The sequence below is a fragment of the Spermophilus citellus genome (assembly GCF_964194105.1).
Source record: "Spermophilus citellus genome assembly, chromosome: 9".
NCBI lineage: Eukaryota > Metazoa > Chordata > Mammalia > Rodentia > Sciuridae > Spermophilus > Spermophilus citellus.
In genome coordinates, this window is record NC_138191.1 from 812,435 (window position 1) to 830,567 (window position 18,133).

The window sequence follows — 18,133 nt, forward strand, 5'->3', positions numbered from 1 at the left end:
ATGACAAAAAACCTTATACTAGGTGGTTATTTCTCATAGCTCTGGAAGTTGTATGTCCAAATCATGGCGCCAGCCTGCTGATTCTTGGTGAGGGTCTTCCTCCTAGCTCATAGATGACAGCCTCTCCCTATTCTCACATGGCAAAGAAAGGGTGAACTCTGGTCCCTTTATCTCATTACAAGGGTACTCATCCCATCTTGGGAGCTTTACTTTCATGACTTCATCTACATCTGATTATGTCAAGAGGGCCCCACCTCCAAGCCATCACATTGAGGGTTACTGTTTCAACAAACGAATTTTGGGGGACCCAAATATTCAGTCCACTAAATTTATTGTAGTGCATTTTGGGGAAAATGCAGAAGTGTATGTGTGTGCATGTATCAGGGTAACAAATAAGAAGGGATATCTCAGACTTTGAAACATGCTAGCTTTACACTCCTTTGTGATTGTCTTACCAAAATCCTGGTGGTAAGTCACAGCCCAGTGATTCAGTTGGGGATTTCTCTAAAATGAATGAATGCCCCTGTCATTAGTCATTCTAGGGAAAGGTTAGTCCTAAAACAGGAAGTTGTAGGAGACAGTTTTCTGCCCTACCCAGGTGTAGAGGACAGGTGACTCAATATTTAGAACAATTCTTATGGTAAGAACATGCACATCATAAATTTTATTTATGAACTTCAACTTACATATTCAATTTGAAATTTCATCTCTATATAGTCTTCCCTTTTGTTGACAAATTATATGGGTCAAAGTAATTCTGCAAAATTATATTTAATAAGCTCTCCCAGTATTCTGCACTATCATGCAACCTTGAATGTTAATAAGGTGCAGCTGTGTGGGGTTTCCTACTAGATGTATGTAGCCAGAAACACAAAGTTCTCTGGTTTAAGACACTCCATAGTAAGTTTGCCTCCATAGCTCCCTGGTGTTCTGGACCAGGGACTGGACATCTGATAGAAATTTTGGCTGCTTGATAGGGTAAAACTCAATTCAAAGAAAAAGAAACACCTTCCCTTATGTGTAATAAATGTTATTCTCGGGTATTCAGATTACAGCAGATCTGAATAACCAGATTCTGGATACCAGGGATCCCTTGAGGCCCTTGCAGGTCTTGATTGCAGCCTGGGCTGGACAGTTTCTGAGACAGTAAGACAACAGGGACTACACGCACTAGCTAGGGCTCTGGGGCGGATGTAGACTGCACGGCAGTGCCTTAAGCCTTCACGAAATGAGTACTGAATGAATAAAGTAGTCAGTCAGTCCGTATTTGAAACACTGTCATAGGGTGGATGTTAAGGGTAGGGGTGTTTCATACTCGATTCCTAAGGAATTTTCTTGTTTTTAATTTAAGTCTTCATTAACTTCCAGTTCTTAGCCTCACAACGCTCTCTTGAGGCCACGTGGATTCTACCCTTCTCTTGGAGACCGCTGTCTTCAATCCCCTCCCTTCTCACTTGGCAGCTCACCTCAGCTCACCTGGGAGCACGCTCTTGGCGGTGCTTGCCATAGCACCCGGGCCAGCGCTCCCCTCCTGGCTCACCCACCTGGATCTCTTGCCAGGGTGACACGAAAGCGCAGAGTACCGCAGTGGGACTGAGAACCCGAGGCCACCCCTCCCTAAGACCGAGGGCGCTGTTCTGAGGACCCAGCAGGTGCTTCCTGGGTTCACTACAGGCACGAAACCTCTCGCGTGCCTGTCCATTCTTCCCTCACGCGTAATTCTGCAGTGATGTTTGTGGACCAAGTAAAGGTTATAACATTTGGAACTCCAGGCTGTACTCCGGCCCAAGTCATGACAATGAGGTTTGCATTGATTGGTCGATTTTGCCATGCCGGGCCTCTTATCCATTCGTCATGACATTACGTTGAAGAGAATCAGCATTTAAAACCAGACCGGCCTCGGCCTCAGAACCAGACACCGCGCAGCCTTCGGTTTTCCGGTCCACCAGATAACTCGCCCCCTGGGGCCCAGCCACCCAGTTAAGCCCCGCCCCCTGGGCCGGCCACCCGACTTCAGCCCCACCCTTGAAATCCCGCCCCAGTTCAGCCCCGCCCTCAGCCGGCCCTCCCGGTTCAGCCCCGCCCCCTGGCGTCGCGCCCGCTCCGCCCCTGGCGACCTGAGGCGGAAGGCACGAGACACGGAAGCTGATTGGTCGGCTGCGGCGCAGCTGGATGGCGTCGGGCCGGAGCGCCGCAGTCCCCGCGGCAGCCTCGGGGCGAAGGCTAGCAGCGTCAGTGGGCCGGCGGCCCGAGCGGTCGTGCCCTGGGGAGTGGGAAGTGGAAACATGAACGCTCCTGACGTCTGCCATGAGTTTCCTGATAGACTCCAGCATCATGATCACCTCCCAGGTGGGTCTGCACCCCGCCCGGCGCCTCGGCCTCCTGGGCGGAGTGCCCCCTGGGGTGAGCGCGGCGAGCGGGCCGCGGGCCCTTCCTCTTCGCCGTCGGTGCGGGCAGGGCCCGAGCCCTCTCACGGGCAGGGGCGGGCTCGCCGGCCCGGGCTCCCTCGGCCCCGGCTCCCGGGGCGGGCCTGTGGCGGCGGGCGCCCCGCTCTCCGGCCACCCCCAAGGGCAGCCGCTGGAGCGCGGAGCCGGGACGCCGCCCCCGAGGCCGGAGCGCGGCTGCGCGGCCGGGTGCCGTTGGCGTCCGGCCGGGCCCGCGTGCGGAGGGCTGCGCGGGGTTCGGAGCACGCGGTCGGGTTCCGCCGCCGGCCCCGGGGGTGCGTCGGCGGGGGCTGCAGCCCGGAGCTGTGGAGCCGCTGGCTTTACGCGGCGCGTGCGGTGCTCGGTGTTTCTTCCTACGCGGACCGCAGAGTGCACGGCTTCCTTCACGCACTGGCCCCGGTATGTCTAGAGAGCCGGTCTGGCCCGTAACTGAAGACCCTTCTCCAGGGGCTGGCACTCACAACATCTGTAGAGCTGACTGCTGGCCGTTCACTTTTATCGCCTATTTTTTCAGATAGTTTTGAAGTGTTTTTTCTGAAATGCTTTTTCTTTCAAATGACAGAAACATTTCCGTTTGAGTGCTTAAAGTGACATTAAAAATGTGTTTGATATTTTTTTTTATCTCCTCATCATCGTGCTCCTATCTGTAGAATATCATCCTTGTCTCTTCAAAAAAAAAAAAAAAATTAGCAGTGCTAAGAACATACGAGCTCACGCCTGTGATCCCAGCGGTTTGGGAGGCTGAGACAGGAGGATCGCAGGTTCAAAGCCAGCCTCAGCAAAAGCGAGGTGCTAAACAACTCAGTGAGACCCTGTCTCTAAAAAAAAATACAAAATAGGGCTGCGAATGTGGTTCAGTGGTCGAATGCCCCTGGGTTCTATCCCCAGTATCAACAAGGGGAAAAAAAAAGAATATGAAATGAGTCAGGCACAGTGGCACAGGCCTAGAATCCCAGTGACTCAAGAGGCTGAGGCAGGAGGATTCCAAATTCGCCACTTAGCGACAGACCCTGTTTCAAACAACGTTTATTGATTTCCATATGTTGCATTAAACTTGCATCCCTGGGATGAACCCCACTGGACCGAGGTGCGCTATCTTTTTTAATATGTTTTTGTATGCAATTTGCCAGAATTTTATTAAGAATTTTTGCATCTGTTCATCAGGGATGTTGGTCTGAAGTTTTCTTTCTTTGATGTGTATTTGTTTGGTTTTGGTATCAGGGTGACATTAGCCATATAGAATGAGTTTGGAAGGGTTCCCTCCTTGGAGGAATATTGGTGTTGATTCTTCTTTGAATGTCTTATAGAACTGAGAATCCATGTGGTCTTGGGCTTTTCTTGGTTAGTAGGCTTTTGATGGTGTCTTCTGTTTCCTTGCGTGAAATTGATCGGTTTAAATCATGTATGTCCACCTGGTTCAGTTTGGGTAGGTCATATGTCTCTAGAAATTTGTCAATATCTTCAAACTTTTCTATTAAACTTTCAAAATAGTTTCTAATTATCTCCTGTGTTTCAATAGTGTCTATCATGACATTTCCTTTTTCATCACATATTTTATTGGGTTTTCTCTTTCTCTTCATTAGCATGGCTATGGGTTTATCAATTTTATTTATTTTTTCAAAGAACCAGCTTTTTGTTTTGTCAGTTTTTTGAATTGTTTCTTACAGTTTCATTGATTTCACCTCTGAATTTAATTATTTCCTCTCTTCTGCTTTTGGTGTTGATTTATTCCTGTTTTTTGGGGGTTTTGAGATGTAATGTTAGGTCATTTAGTCATTAACTTTTTTATTCTTTTTTTAAACATATTTTTAGTTGTAGATTGACACAATATTTTATTTATTTATTTTTTATGTGATGCTGAGGATCAAACCCAGATCCTCACATGTGCTGAGTACTTTCTCTACCACTGAGTTACAGCCCCAGCCAGACTTTTTATTCTTTTAACAAATGAGCTCAATGCAATGAACTTTCCTCTTAGTACTGCCTTCATAGTGCCCCAGAGATTTTGACATATTATATTGGTATTCTCACTTACCTCCGAGTATTTTTTTTATCTCATCCATGATTTCTTCTGCTGTCCATTCATCATTCAGTAGAGTATTGTTTAGGGGCAGGAACTGTAGCTCAGTGGCACCCTTCTCGGATGGCAGAGCTGGGAGCGCCCAGCTCTCTCCACTCTCTCCAACCTGTGCTTCCCCAGGCGGAGTGCTCCCAGCCTGACTTTTCACAGGATTGCCTGACCCAGGCTGGCCATGCAGACCCTGTCGCTCTCTGACAGATCTGGGCTTGTCACAGTTCCCAAGGTCTCAGTGCCTTCCAGCTTGCAGAGAAGCCACCAGGGATGCACTTACACAAAGGAGTAACTCTAGGAAGAAGCAGCAGGTAGACCTTAGGTCAGCCAAACCCTCAGGCACCCCAACACTGGTCCTGCAGGCCCTGGCCAGTGTCCCTACAGAGTCGGCTGTGCCCCGGTGGCAGCAAACCTTCAGGTACTCTGGCCCTCAAGGCCCCAGACTGTATCCCAGGAGGGAGGTGGCCACATGCAACCCCACCTCCAGGCACTCTGGCAATGGACCGCTGGGTGGCAGCGGCAGCCCCCTCAGGGGCACTTTTTGCCTGACCCCTACTCCCAACCAATGTAGGCTTCATTCTGGACACCTTCTTTCTCATTTCCACTTTATTTTCTTCTCTTTTTCACTGTTGTTCATTTGTGATTTTATCTGTGGACTCACAAAGTCCAAGGTATTATCTCTCTTGTTCTCTCTGGTATTCCATAGTACCCAGGTCATTTGCTGGAATAACAGGGCCTGGTAAGTATCAATATAATAAAAAGCACCTTTCTAGAGAGATTCGGTTACCTTGGAAGAAACCCTCCCCCCATTTTTTTCCTGTTTGTATGAATTGAAAGGTTTATTTGAAATGAAATCTGAAATCAGAGGTCACATCAGCTTGTAAGCCTCAAGCAGAGTCTTACTGTTGAAATTGTTCGCCATGCCACAAGAAGAAATTTAAACTCCTCAATATGGCTTATAGTGTCCCTTTTGTTGGGGCCATGGCATTTAGCTCTTCAGCGTGGCTCTTCACTTCATGCTCTACTTCCTAAACTACTTTATCTTGCCAACAATTGAACCCAGGGCACTTAACTACCAAGCCATATCCCATGTCCCCATCCCTTTTTTATGTTCCATTTTAAGTTGTTGAGACTGGCTTTGAACTTGCCATCCTCCTGCCTCAGCCTCCCGACCTGCGGGGATTACACGTGTGCCCAAGCTGCCCGGCTTTCCATAACCTGAACGGTCTGTCGTGCCCCAGGGTTCCACACAGTCTCTTCTGCCTTTCTGGATCTGCCCCATATCCCTCCCCTCTTACTCCTGGCTTACTTCTGTTCAGTCTTCAGATCTGTTTGGACATCCAAGGCTGGATTCGGTAGGTGTCCCCGTATGGGCTACCATGATGTCCTTGACCTGCTTCCCTTCCATCAGTGCTGCCACATGCTGACCGCTTGTTCACCTCCTCCATAGACTATGGACCCCAAGAGCAGCAGCCAGGCTTTCTTGTTCACCATTCTGTGTCAGGATCTGGCATAAATAATCAATATGATACATATTAAATGAAAAAAATATTGAATCTACAAATGATTCAAGAAAGGTGTCTTTTCCAGCTGGTTCCTTAATAAGTATCTTACTAATGGCCATCTTTTCTGTTTATAGATAATTTTTAAGCTAGAGGTCATTTTTATAAACTTACCTGTTTTGAACCCTCTTACAGTCATAAACCTTATCAGTTGCAGAGTGCACTCTAAGTCCCAAGGTTAAGGCTCTCCTCTGTACAAGTCTCAAAGTATTTTTTTTTAATCTGTGCACTTTCCATTTTATTTGCAAGCTTTTTGAAATTGTCTTTTCCTTCTGCATACTTCTTGGGTCCCCTATAATCTTGCCAGAATTCACATGATGTACCTTGGATGTAATAAATTATCCAGGTCCTCTTTTTTTTTCCCCCCCTTTCTTTCTGAAAGAAACAGGGTCTCACTCTGTTGCCAAGATTGGCCTCAAACTCAGAGGCTCAAGCACTCCTCCTGACTCAGTCCTGTGAGTAGCTGGGACTAAAGGTGAGGCACACTCCACTGTGCTCAACTCCAATTACTGTGTGTGTGTGTGTGTGTGTGTGTGTGTGTGTGTGTGTGTGTATAGTTTAAAAGTCTTTGTAAACTTTGTCAGTGGGAAAGGAGCACACAATAAAACATGAAAAGTATATATTTAGTTCTGTTCCCCATCTCATCATACAAATTTATAATTTTTGCTTGTTTTCCTTATCTAAAGTTCCATTTTAGAATGATCTCGTTGATTTTTTTTTTAATCCACCTGCACACCACTCCTAGCCCTAATTACTAAACTTCTCCACCTTCAATCATGCCTTCATGTATCATATAATCATGACCTCTAAACTCTGAACTTAATGTCACACTGGCCAGCGGGCCTCCTAGGTAGTCTGGAATTTTTTTCTTCTAATCTCTTTGCTTCTCTCCTTTTGTACTTAGTCTGGATTAATGGATCCCAAGTTACCTTCTTCTGCTCTCTTTTTCCTTTACCTTCCTATGAAAGTCCACTTTTGGATCACTGTTTTAGCTTGTACACTTTTGATACAGGGGCCTGAAGGCTGCTGTAGAAAACCATGTACAGTGTCCAGGTTGCCGATGCCACAAGCTTAACCCTCACCTTATTGACTCATTCGCTTTCATGACTAGTTGTTTGTTCCACCCCTTATGATTTCTCTGGATCTTTATCACTTTCCTCAAAGCCCCTGTTCTCCGCTCACCTCGTAGCAGATGTTCTTGCCTCCTGCTTAGTCAACAGTGACCAAAAGACTGATCTCCTTTTACTTCCTGCATTTTAATTAAGAGATTATCCACCACAGTCATTTTCACCCCCCACCCCCGTCAGAACACAAGGTGTCTCCTGCCCCTGTACAGGCCGCACTCAGCCTGTGCCTTTGATCTGGAGTTGCCGTTGTGAAGTGGTTAAAAGCATGGGTTTTGGAGTGGGTCACTCAGACTCCAGTTTGAACCCTGATTCTTATATTCATTTTAACTTCTCTAAATTTCAGCTTTCTTTCCGAAAATAGGACAATCAAACCTACCTCACTGAGTTTTTGTGATTTTTTTTAAATTTGAGATTATAATGCTGTAGTGCATAACCTGGAATAAAGTGAATGATCCGTGAAGGTGAGCTGCTAGTGATAATAGTTAATCATCTCGGCTCCTCCCGTGTTGGTCTGCCCCTCCTCTGTGCTTTCTTCCCTGTGCAGGAAGCCTTCCCTTACCCCCTTCTTCTCCAGGATGCTGTCTAATGTCTCTTTCTCTTCCTTGGCTCTCCTTAAAGCCATTCATTGTCTCCACCTGCCTTTACCCCCATTTACCCTCAGCCCACCATGTGCTGGGTCTCCCTCTACCTCCCTGTTCAAACTGTTTTTCTTAAGGTCATCATTGAGCAAATTACAAAGGCCTGGTTGTTGGTTGGTTTGTTGTTTTTTGTGCTGAGGATTGAACGGGGCCTTGTGCGGCTAATCAAGTGCTCTGCACTGAGCCACGCCCGCCCTTGAACATTTCCCTTCCTGGCTTCATTCTCCCTCTCTGCGGCTTCGTAGCTCTGCGCTCAGCCTGGGCCGTGGCTTCAGGACACCCTTCTCTGGTTCTGTTGTCTCTGACAGTCCTCCTCTGTCCCCTCCTTGTCTCTCCGCGCCTCGCTCTCCTCGCGCTGTGCGTTCCATCTTGGAGAATCCCACTGGGTGGTTTCAATGTAGAGGTAAATCTCAGTCCTGCCTTTGTAATCTCTTACTCAAATGCTGGGCATCTTGGCCAGAGAGGCCCTCTGGCCCTTGGCATGTCTAAAATATACTCATCATCTTCTCCATCCTCCCGTCCCATTGCCAAACCTCCTCTTCCACTCTTCTTACAACAGAGGTGGCTTATTCTTCATCCTGTGTTCTAAACTAGTCCTTCTTGACTCTTTCCTGCTGGTTACCTTCTAATAGCTCTCAAATCTGTTGCTTCCTCCTCTTTCACCAAAGTCTTAATTCAGGCCTTTATCATCTGTCTGAAGAGAAGAGATAACAACCTCCTAGGTTTCTTTTCCTAGAGTTGGTTCTTTTGCTGCTACTGTCGTGTTCTGGGGTAAACCACAAAAGGGCCTTGTCGACTCCTGCTTAAATGACCCTCACTTGAGTCCTGTTTCTTACGTTAATTAGATTAATACTTTCAGATTCTACATGTTTGGTTATTTTTATTGCTAAGTACTATTCTGTTATCATATTTTTTAATGCTTTCATCGATTTAAAGGCATTTAGATTGTTTCTAGCTTTTATAATTGTGAATAAAGCTGTTGAAGCATTCAAATATCCCCCCCCAAAAAAATGGCCCTCACCATTTATAGACTCGAGCTCATTGGGGTGGCCTTTAGGACTCTCAGAGATTGGGCCTCTGTTTCTCCTCTCCAGCCTCATTTTTTTTTTTCTTCCCTTTGCCGCTCAAAGGGTTTGAGAAAAGTGTATTTATACCATTTAATTCTTTAGTTGCAACTTCCTCACAGTTTTCAAGATCCAGCCTCATTTTTAACCACTTTCCTTGTTTCTTTTCTTTTCCCCCCTTGGTTGCTGTTTATTTTATTTATTTTGAAGGAATTGAACCCAGGGTCCTGAGTGTGCTGGACAGCACTGCACGGTGAGCTACCCCAGCCCTCCCTCCTGTGAATGATGTCTCCCAGCAGCGCTGGGCAGGGGTTGCCAGCATATCCCAGGGCTGGTGCTCCATGCCTTTAGGAATGGTCTTGCTGTCTGGAAGCCCCGTCCCCCTGCCCTTACCACCTCTGTTTTTTCCTGCCTGATTCTTAGTCATCCTTTAAGAGAATGATTTTCAGTATTTTAGGGCCTAGGAAACTTTTGAGTATGTGGTAAATATACCTGGGAAACTGTAGAAAAATGTTCCTAATCCCCAAATTTGCACACGATATCAAGTTTTAACCCTAAATTATAACCTCCCTCAGCTCAGGTATCATCTTCTTTGAAAATCTTACATACAGATTGGTTTGGTCTCCCTCATTGTTTTTTCAGGATCATGTACATGTCTCTGTCCTTGCATATCCATATTACATTGTAATCATTTATTTGATGTCTTTCCCATGATAGAGTGAGCTTCTGGAGGGTGACACTATGTTGCTCATCTTTGGGTTCCCAACACTTAGGAATTTTGCACATGTAGAAATCTGCAAAATTTTCAAGATTGGGTTTTTGCTGAAAAGCAGCCATCTTTGACTGGATCATTTAGCCACCCAGCACACACTTGGGTGCGGGCATTATACGGGGTGCTGCGAATACAAACATCAACAAGACAGACATGGTCCTTGTCCTCACAGAGCTTATAATAAAGTCATTATAATTAGACATTATAAAACTCTGTGGCTGGTGCTTTGATGAGGCAAGTACATGGTGCAATAGGATTTTATAAAAAGAGCAATTTCTCTTTTTTCATGGGAAAAAGAAGTCCTTCTATGAGGAATAATATGTTTGTTGAGACCTATAGGATTACAAGTGGGTGAGGGCTGGAGGGAAGTTCCTATCAGAGAACAGCAGAGGTTTCATAAGGCAGAATCTACAGAACCAGGGGTCACTCATAAAGTTTTTGACAAACATAAGAAGAAGAGAGGAATTGTGTCAGAATGTGTGATGGCTCTATTTAGTAGTGAAAATCGAGCCAGCTTTGTCAGCTGATGTGTGATGATTGTCTCTGCCGGTTTGGATCAAAACTGACGAAAGTGGGATTCTACAACCCCAGCTTTATACCAAGGTGGAAACACTCTTTGTAGTTTGAGCAGGATGAGGGGGAAGCTAAGAAACCTCTCTGAAGGAAACACACATAAAAAGTATTTGTCTTTCTACTATTTTTTTTTTCTGGTACCAGGGATTGAACTCAGGGGTACTCGACCACTGAGCCACATCCCCAGCCCTATTTTGTCTTTTATTTAGAGACAGGGTCTCACTGAGTTGCTTAGCACCTCATCATTGCCAAGGCTGGCTTTGAATTATTGATCCTCCTGCCTCAGCCTACTGAGCCGCTGGGATTACAGGTGTGCGCCACCACACCCAGCTTCTACTCTATTTTTGTCTCAACTCCTTTCCACTGAGGTTTTTAATACTTGCAAACAAGGATCATCTATTAGAAACAAGTTCCACTGAGTCCTGTCTGTTTGCTAACATCCCTGGCTATCACAAGACTATGGGAAAATATATAAGTACTTCCATTTTTGTCTAATTTATAACACATTCTATAGCATGGATAATCTCAGAAATCTAAGAGCATCTAAACATCTCTTTCCAGTGTTGTGAGTGGATCTCATCTTTAATCTGTGAAATAAGTTAGATGTATTCTCTTTGAAGCATTTCTCAAAAGAAGATATATATTGACATTCTGTCTTTTTTCTCCTATAGATACTGTTTTTTGGATTTGGGTGGCTTTTCTTCATGCGTCAATTGTTTAAGGACTACGAGGTGAGAAGAAAACATTATGTTATGCTTATACTGCATGTGAGTTTACATTGTTTAAAAATAAAATAAGAAAAATGCCTCTGTTAAAGATCATGTTCACTTCCAAAATAGGAAGCTTTTTGCCAAATGAAAATTATTCCGACAGTGAAACTGCAGAATGTGATCAGGCTTAGATTTAAAAAATAAAATATAGAGCCAGGTCACATGGAGCAAGGAATGCCATACTATAGTTACCTCAGGATATATGCCAGTAGCAGTTATTCTCACAGTGTCTCGTAAAGGTTCCCTTTCCTCTGTCTGTCTAGCCCTGAATCACCAATCTTACATTTGAAACTACTACCAGAATTCAGAAGTTGGTCTGGTTCTCATTTTAAGCCTTAGAGTCACAAAATCACCACCCTAGAATGGACATCTTCTAATTAATCTTCCTTATTTTGTAATAAATTACTGGTACTGAACTGCCTTTCTGTCATTGTAGAATGTTCTCCATTAAACCTCTCCAGGGGGGTTGGTAGTTGTCAGAGCCCAAAGTTCTGAAGGTTCTCTTCTGCCCAGTACTGTCAGGCCTCCCAATGGAGGTTCCAGAACTGATCTGAGATCTGCAGAGCGTTGAAAAACTGTTGTTGTGTTGAACATTTTATCAAGATTTATAGCTCTTTTTTTGGGGGGGTGGGGGGGTCAGTGTGCATTTGGAATTCTAAATGCTACTTCTGACCCTGTCACTTCATCTTCTCATGCTTTAAATTCCCCAACCACAAGTGGATGTTGGTCATCTGTCTCCAATGACTTGAGAATTTCTAAAAATAAGATTTCTGACTTGCCTCCAGGAGATTATCAGTTCAAAATCTCAAGCCAGGAAGTAATCAACTTCTCTTTTTGGCTTTTAACAGGTGCGTCAATATGTTGTACAGGTGATCTTCTCTGTGACTTTTGCATTTTCTTGCACCATGTTTGAGCTGATCATCTTTGAAATCTTAGGAGTACTGAATAGCAGGTGAGTAAGAATACTAAATAACTTGCCTCTTAAGAAACACTGTGCTCCACTCTTTACCATGTAAAAGTAATCTGAGTCTTAATTAAAAAAAAAAAAAAAAATCTACCATGTGGATTTTTCAGTTATTTAAGGACCTCTCTGAAAATGAATTTATTGTCTCAGTTATCTTTTTTTATTTTACAGGCATGATCAAGTTTGATTGAACTTAGGTTTTTTTTTTAGACAAAACATCTTTATTTTATTTATTTATTTATTTATTTGTATGTGGTGCTAAGGATTGAACACATGCTAGGCAAGTACTCTGCCATTGAGCTACAACCTCTACTTAGAATGTTTTTTAAAACATTTTTTAAAAGTAACTCTTTACTCCCTGCCAAATAACAAACCTATTAGACAGTTTTTCCAAAATATTTCTTTTATGTCAAATTGCAAGCTTAAGAATTTTTTAGACCATCATCTGTATATGGCATTTATCAAATTTGCTATGTTGACTTTTGTTGTACTTTTTTATTACCACATGAAAAGATCTTTTAGGAATAAAGTGGCCTTTCACTCATAGTCAGGAATCCATGCCAAGCTAAGCTGTATAAATTCATTATAGGCTGCTGATACTTGAGACTTTACTCTCAAATTCTTTTTTAAGAATCAGAGTTGAAAAAAAAAATTGAAGACATAAAATAGAGATGCTTAAACATAAAATATTGAAAGGTTAAAAAAAATAAAGTTGCTCCTGATAGATCATTTAATAAGCTGTAATACAATTAAACAGAAATTTACTTTTACTCTTGTACTTTTAAACTTGTTCTTTAATGATCCAAACTTTTGGGGAGTAAGCTGGATATAGATCCAGTGACTGTGGAGAATAGGCAAATATTATTTTACCTGCTGGTTATTATATTTTATTCTCACAACCTAAGTGTTTCTCTGTTATTTAAACAGGTTTGCATTGTGGGCCAAAGGGTTTCTATCACAATTACTGAACTCTGCTGTTGTAAATCAGAAGGAACCATAAGCAATAAAGAACAAGTGGGCGTGGCTGTACTCCAGTAAGGTTTCACTTTTAAGAATAGGTAGCTGCCAGGACATAGTTTGCTAACCACTCATCTAAATATTGATAGAAAGGATTATGGGGGCTGGGATGTAGCTCAGCTGGTAGAGTGGCTATCTCGCATGCGCAAGGCCCTGGGTTCAACCCCCCAGCAACACAAAAAAATAAATATAGACTTATGACTCACATAATCTAAAACCATAGTTATTGTTTTTGGTAGATGGTTTCTCTCAGCTTTTAATTCATAATCAATAATCCTGTATAATAGGAAACTATATATTTGGTGTATTTTTTCAAATTTCTGAAATAATTTATCTGAAAGAATATAGAGAATAGCATTGCTAAAATCTGGTTCTTTAGGTATTTGGGGGAGAGATTGGGTTTGTTTAGGCTGAGACATATCCGTAGTCATACCTATTTCTTCATGCTAACATTTGGCTCAACTGTGGAACAGAAATGTATTATATCTGAATAGTGACTGGATTCAGCATAGTGTTCAAAAGAGAATCTGTGGGGCTGGGGTTGTGGCTCAGTGGTGGAGCACTTGCCTAGCATGTGTGAGATACTGGCTTCATTCTTCAGCACCATATAAAAGTGAATAAGTAAAATAAAGGTGTTGTGTCCATCTACAACTAATACGTGTGTGTGTGTGTGTGTGTGTGTGTGTGTGTAAAAGAGAATTTGGGCCCTAAGAGTGTTGAAGTTGGGTGTATGGCCTCCTATTCAAATATAAAATCTTGTTAGGATCCTTTATTTCTCAAGAAGCCATCATTTTAAACTCAGCCCAAAATACTAGTTAAAACATGTGTTGCACGTGGAGCAACACCTGTAGTTTCAAACTCACTGTCTCACAGAATATTTCAGAACTTAGCTGAAACATTTTATGGGATTGCCTGGGGCATGTGCAGCTTGTTTGCCTCTCTAGATGCTCTAAACTGGGCTAATCCAGATGAGTAAAAGGCTGTCTATTATTTAGAGAACTGGATTTTGCTCCCGTAGGGTAGCCTTTACTGCATGGCTCTTTGTTGTAAGGTTCTGTCATTGGTACTAAGGGAGAAATAGTAAGAAACAGTCCTCTGCAACACACTGATGTTTCTCTTGAAAGAATATTGTTCAAGGTATTGCAGATGGATCTCACATTCTCATCCTTATGAAATCATTAGAGAAGTTTCATTTTTGTCTTGGTAATAATCCAGTAATAATAAGTCGGTAATAATTATGCTTCCTTGGAGACAGTGGTTTATTTTTTACAGACACATGATTTTATCTAACTAATCAAATTTTCTATTTCATATTGACCATTAGAAAACTGAAGACTAAAGTTGTGGCCACTCACAGCAAGTTTCTAAACCTATTTCACAAAAGCCATTAGGCCTGGTCCGATATTTTACCTATCTTTTGCCATTGTTGTTGCTTTCTTTCCTATTTCCTTACAGGTTGCTTCTCACCTGTATTTTATATATCCTTTTAAGCCACTTAGCTGCTCAGCCAGTTTTTGAAACCAGGCCTACCTAAGTTTAAAATCAGTAAATGCAAAGGACGCTATCAAGAAGTGAACAGAAGTCCCAAGAATAGAAGGAAATTTTTGCAAATCTTCTGTCTGATGAGGGATCGTTACCTAGGATGTATACATAACCCTTACAGTTTAATAGTTTAAAAAATAATATCTAAAAAATGGACAAAGAACCTGAAGGGCAGCTCTCCAAAGGTGATAATGTAGAGGCGGAGAAGCAGAGGAAAAGGAGCTCTGCGTCATGACCACCAGGGGACGCAGCAAAGCCGCGGTGATGGGACCGGTGTTCCGAGCAGGAGTCAGAACCCTCGCGCACTGCTGGGGAACATGGTCGTGCCTCCCAGGGTTGAGTGTAGATACCCCTTATGGCCTAGCAGGTCTCTTCCAGTTCTGCCTAAAGAGAAATAGAAATGCACAGTCTCACTAAAACTACGAAAATGTTCAGAGCATCGCAATATATGGTAACTGAATTGTGAAGCAGTCCAGTTACCCAACAGCTAATGAGTGGATAAACAACAGGGTGAATATTCAAAATTTATTAAAAAGAAATGAACTTTTAATACATGCTAAGTGAAAGAAGCTAGTCATAAAAGATCACGAATTATGAGATGCCATTCACATGACATGTCCAGAGCAGGCCAGTCCATAGAAACAGAGATACTTTGGTTTCCTAGAATTGGGAAGATTGAAGGAGGGGAATTAGAAAGTGGTAACAGGTACAGGGTTTCTTTAGGGAGTAATGAAAACGTTCTAGAATCAATGTGGTAGTTGCACTGACTTGTGAATATGTTAAAGATCATTGAATTTTACACTTTAAATGGGTGAATTTCGATAAATCCATTATACAAAGCAAAAGAATTAAACTTTTTAAATAAATTATATATGTGGGGGGAGCAGTAACAGGGATTTATCTCAGGGGCACTCAGGCACTGAGTCACACCCCCAGCCCTATTTTGTATTTTATTTAGAGACAGGGTCTCACTGAGTGCTTAGGGGCTTGCTTTTGATGAGACTGGATTTGAACTCATGATCTTCCTGTCTCAGCCTCCTGAGGCACTGGACTTAAGGCATGTGCCACTGTGCCTGGCTTATATTTTATAAAGAGTATAAAGCAAATCAGATGTTTACATTGAGTATGAAAGACATGCTTGAGTCTATATGGCATGCATTACTATTAACCTTGTTTCCCTTTAATTCTTATATTGCAATAAGATTCCTAGTAGTGGATGAAATAACTCATACTACTAGGAATGGAATATGTTGATAAATGTTATTATACATTGCTTATGAATATAACTAAAGTACTAACATTTAGTGAAATTTTTAGGTTAAGATGGTCATATATACCTTCTAGAAATTTATATTTTTTAATCTCTACCAGCAAGTAGATAATAGTAACATAGTTGGTGAATTAGATGGAACATATTCAGTGTTGAGTTTAAAGAGCCAGGCATGCTTGGAAGACTAAAGAACGTGAAAGCTGCTACCCTCCCCACACCCCTCCCCCAGTGACAATCTTTGACATTTATTTCAGCTCCCGTTATTTTCACTGGAAAATGAACCTGTGTATAATTCTGCTCATCCTGGTTTTCATGGTGCCTTTTTACATTGGCTATTCTATTGTGAGCAACATCCGACTGCGTAAGTATTTCCCTTCCTAATGTCAGCACATAGATTGGGTGTTCTTGGGGATTGGAGATATAGACAGCTTTAATTCTACGTTACTTTCATAACTGCTGCTATTTGAGGGCACTTCACAATGTCCTAAAATGGTTCCATAATGAATATCAAATGAATGATTGGGTTATTTGTTCTGCCACAACTTTATTCCCACTTCTACTACAATGTCTCTTTTAACTCAGTCCACTGTTTAATTTCATCCAAGTTTCTCTTATGTTGGGTAAGGATGCTTTCATTAAAAATTGTATAGTTCCATCATTCATTGACCAGATATTAATACATATACTCATAGTTTTAGGTACAGCAAGCTCTTTAACATGCTTTCCCTCACAGTCTTCTCTCTTCTGTCTTAGTGCAGAAACAGAGACTGCTTTTTTCCTGTCTCTTATGGTTGACCTTTATGTATTTCTTCTGGAAACTGGGAGATCCATTTCCCATTCTCAGCCCAAAACATGGTGAGTATACGGGGAGAAGTAGGTTTAGGAAGAGGGTTATTTAATCTTATAGTTTAAAAAAAAAAAAGTGTTTTGAAACTTCTGGTTGTCAGGAAATATAGTAAATCATTTCTCTAAAAAATATCTGATTTTTAACCAAATTTTCTTCTTCATCCTAAGGAGTATCAAATGCTAGTTTTGGATCATATGTCTGTCATTCTGGAGCAGCAGTTTTTAACCTTGGTTAGTGAAAAACATAGAAAGGTGTCTTTAACTTAAATCTCCTATATTGAATGCAGAATTATAGAAATACAGTTACATAGATGTTAGTCACTTTTTCATTACTATAACAAAATACCTGAGGTAATCGACTTAAAAAGAGGAAAGGTTTATTTTGGTTCACAGTATTGGAGGTTTCAGTACATAGCCTATTGCTTTGAGGCTTGTGGCGAGCAGTACATCATGGTAAGATTGTGACAGAGGAAGCTGTTTATCTCATGGCAGCCAAGAAGCAAAGAAAGAGAAAGTAGAACAGCCAGGTTCCCAATATCCCCTTCAAGGGTGTACCCCCTATAACCAGAAACTTGCAAGTAGGCCCTATCTCTTAAAGGTTCCATCCACCAGTATCATGGGTGGGGACCAAGCCTTTAACATGTGGACCTTTGAGGAACACATTCTGAACAGTAGAATCTGTCCCAGCTGCACCGGCTCCCAGATATGTAACACCCCTGCGTTGTTTATTTCTACGTTCAAGGCTTCATGTGCACCTGTCAATTTGGTGAAAACTATGGACATTCAAAACCTTAGTTTCAAGGAATTCTAAGAACTTTGGGCTTTCCAGACTCTTAACACAAAAAGAAATGCCAGAAAAGAATTGCAATGAACACTGAATAGGTCTAAAATCTGCCACACTTCCACACGTCTTCCACGTGTACTCATTGTCTGGTAGCAGAGATTTTAGGCAAAAGGTTTTGAAGATCTTCTGCAAATGGGTCAGAGGTATTGTGCAGTTTTTAAAGCATATGCAGCAGCATAAATAACTTTGGAAATAAAAAGAGGTTTTTTAAAATTTGAAACAATAATAAAGAAGCAAAAAAGTGAGATCACTCCAGCCTACCAACAACAGTCAGATCCTTGGCATGGTGCAGACCTGCCCGCGCTCTCTGGAGTTCTCCAGGCCTTCCAGATTTGAAGTTTCTGGAGCTGCTGGGTCAGCTGTTGTACCAGAGGTGACAGTTTTCACCCTACCTCCCTTTCCAGGTGTCTTCTTAAGATTTCACTCTGATCAGTTCCTCTCAGAGGACTTTCCCGGAGGACATCACTGGGGGGGATTAATCGCCCCCACCTCAGAGGACTTGCTTATCTCACCTATATATTTCACTATTTTTATCCTCTGTAAAGCTTAAATTATTTATTTCCTTCTGACTTCCTCATTAGTCTCTGGGCTTCCTTGAGGTCAGAAACTGCTCGTATTTGTCTTTATTT

General features: G+C 42.5%; 1 protein-coding gene across 1 annotated transcript in view; it reads left to right on the forward strand.

Annotated features, from left to right (window-relative positions):
• Window positions 1-2,163: 2,163 nt before the first annotated feature.
• The window catches only part of LOC308655774 (Golgi pH regulator), a 40,700-nt gene continuing 24,730 nt past the window's right edge, over window positions 2,164-18,133 (forward strand). The window contains exons 1-5 of the mRNA XM_081306040.1: window positions 2,164-2,349; window positions 10,923-10,982; window positions 11,870-11,973; window positions 16,069-16,175; window positions 16,568-16,669. Coding sequence (XP_081162166.1) covers window positions 2,308-2,349; window positions 10,923-10,982; window positions 11,870-11,973; window positions 16,069-16,175; window positions 16,568-16,669 — 415 coding nt within the window. The 5' untranslated portion in view covers window positions 2,164-2,307. The remainder of the gene's footprint in view (window positions 2,350-10,922; window positions 10,983-11,869; window positions 11,974-16,068; window positions 16,176-16,567; window positions 16,670-18,133) is intronic.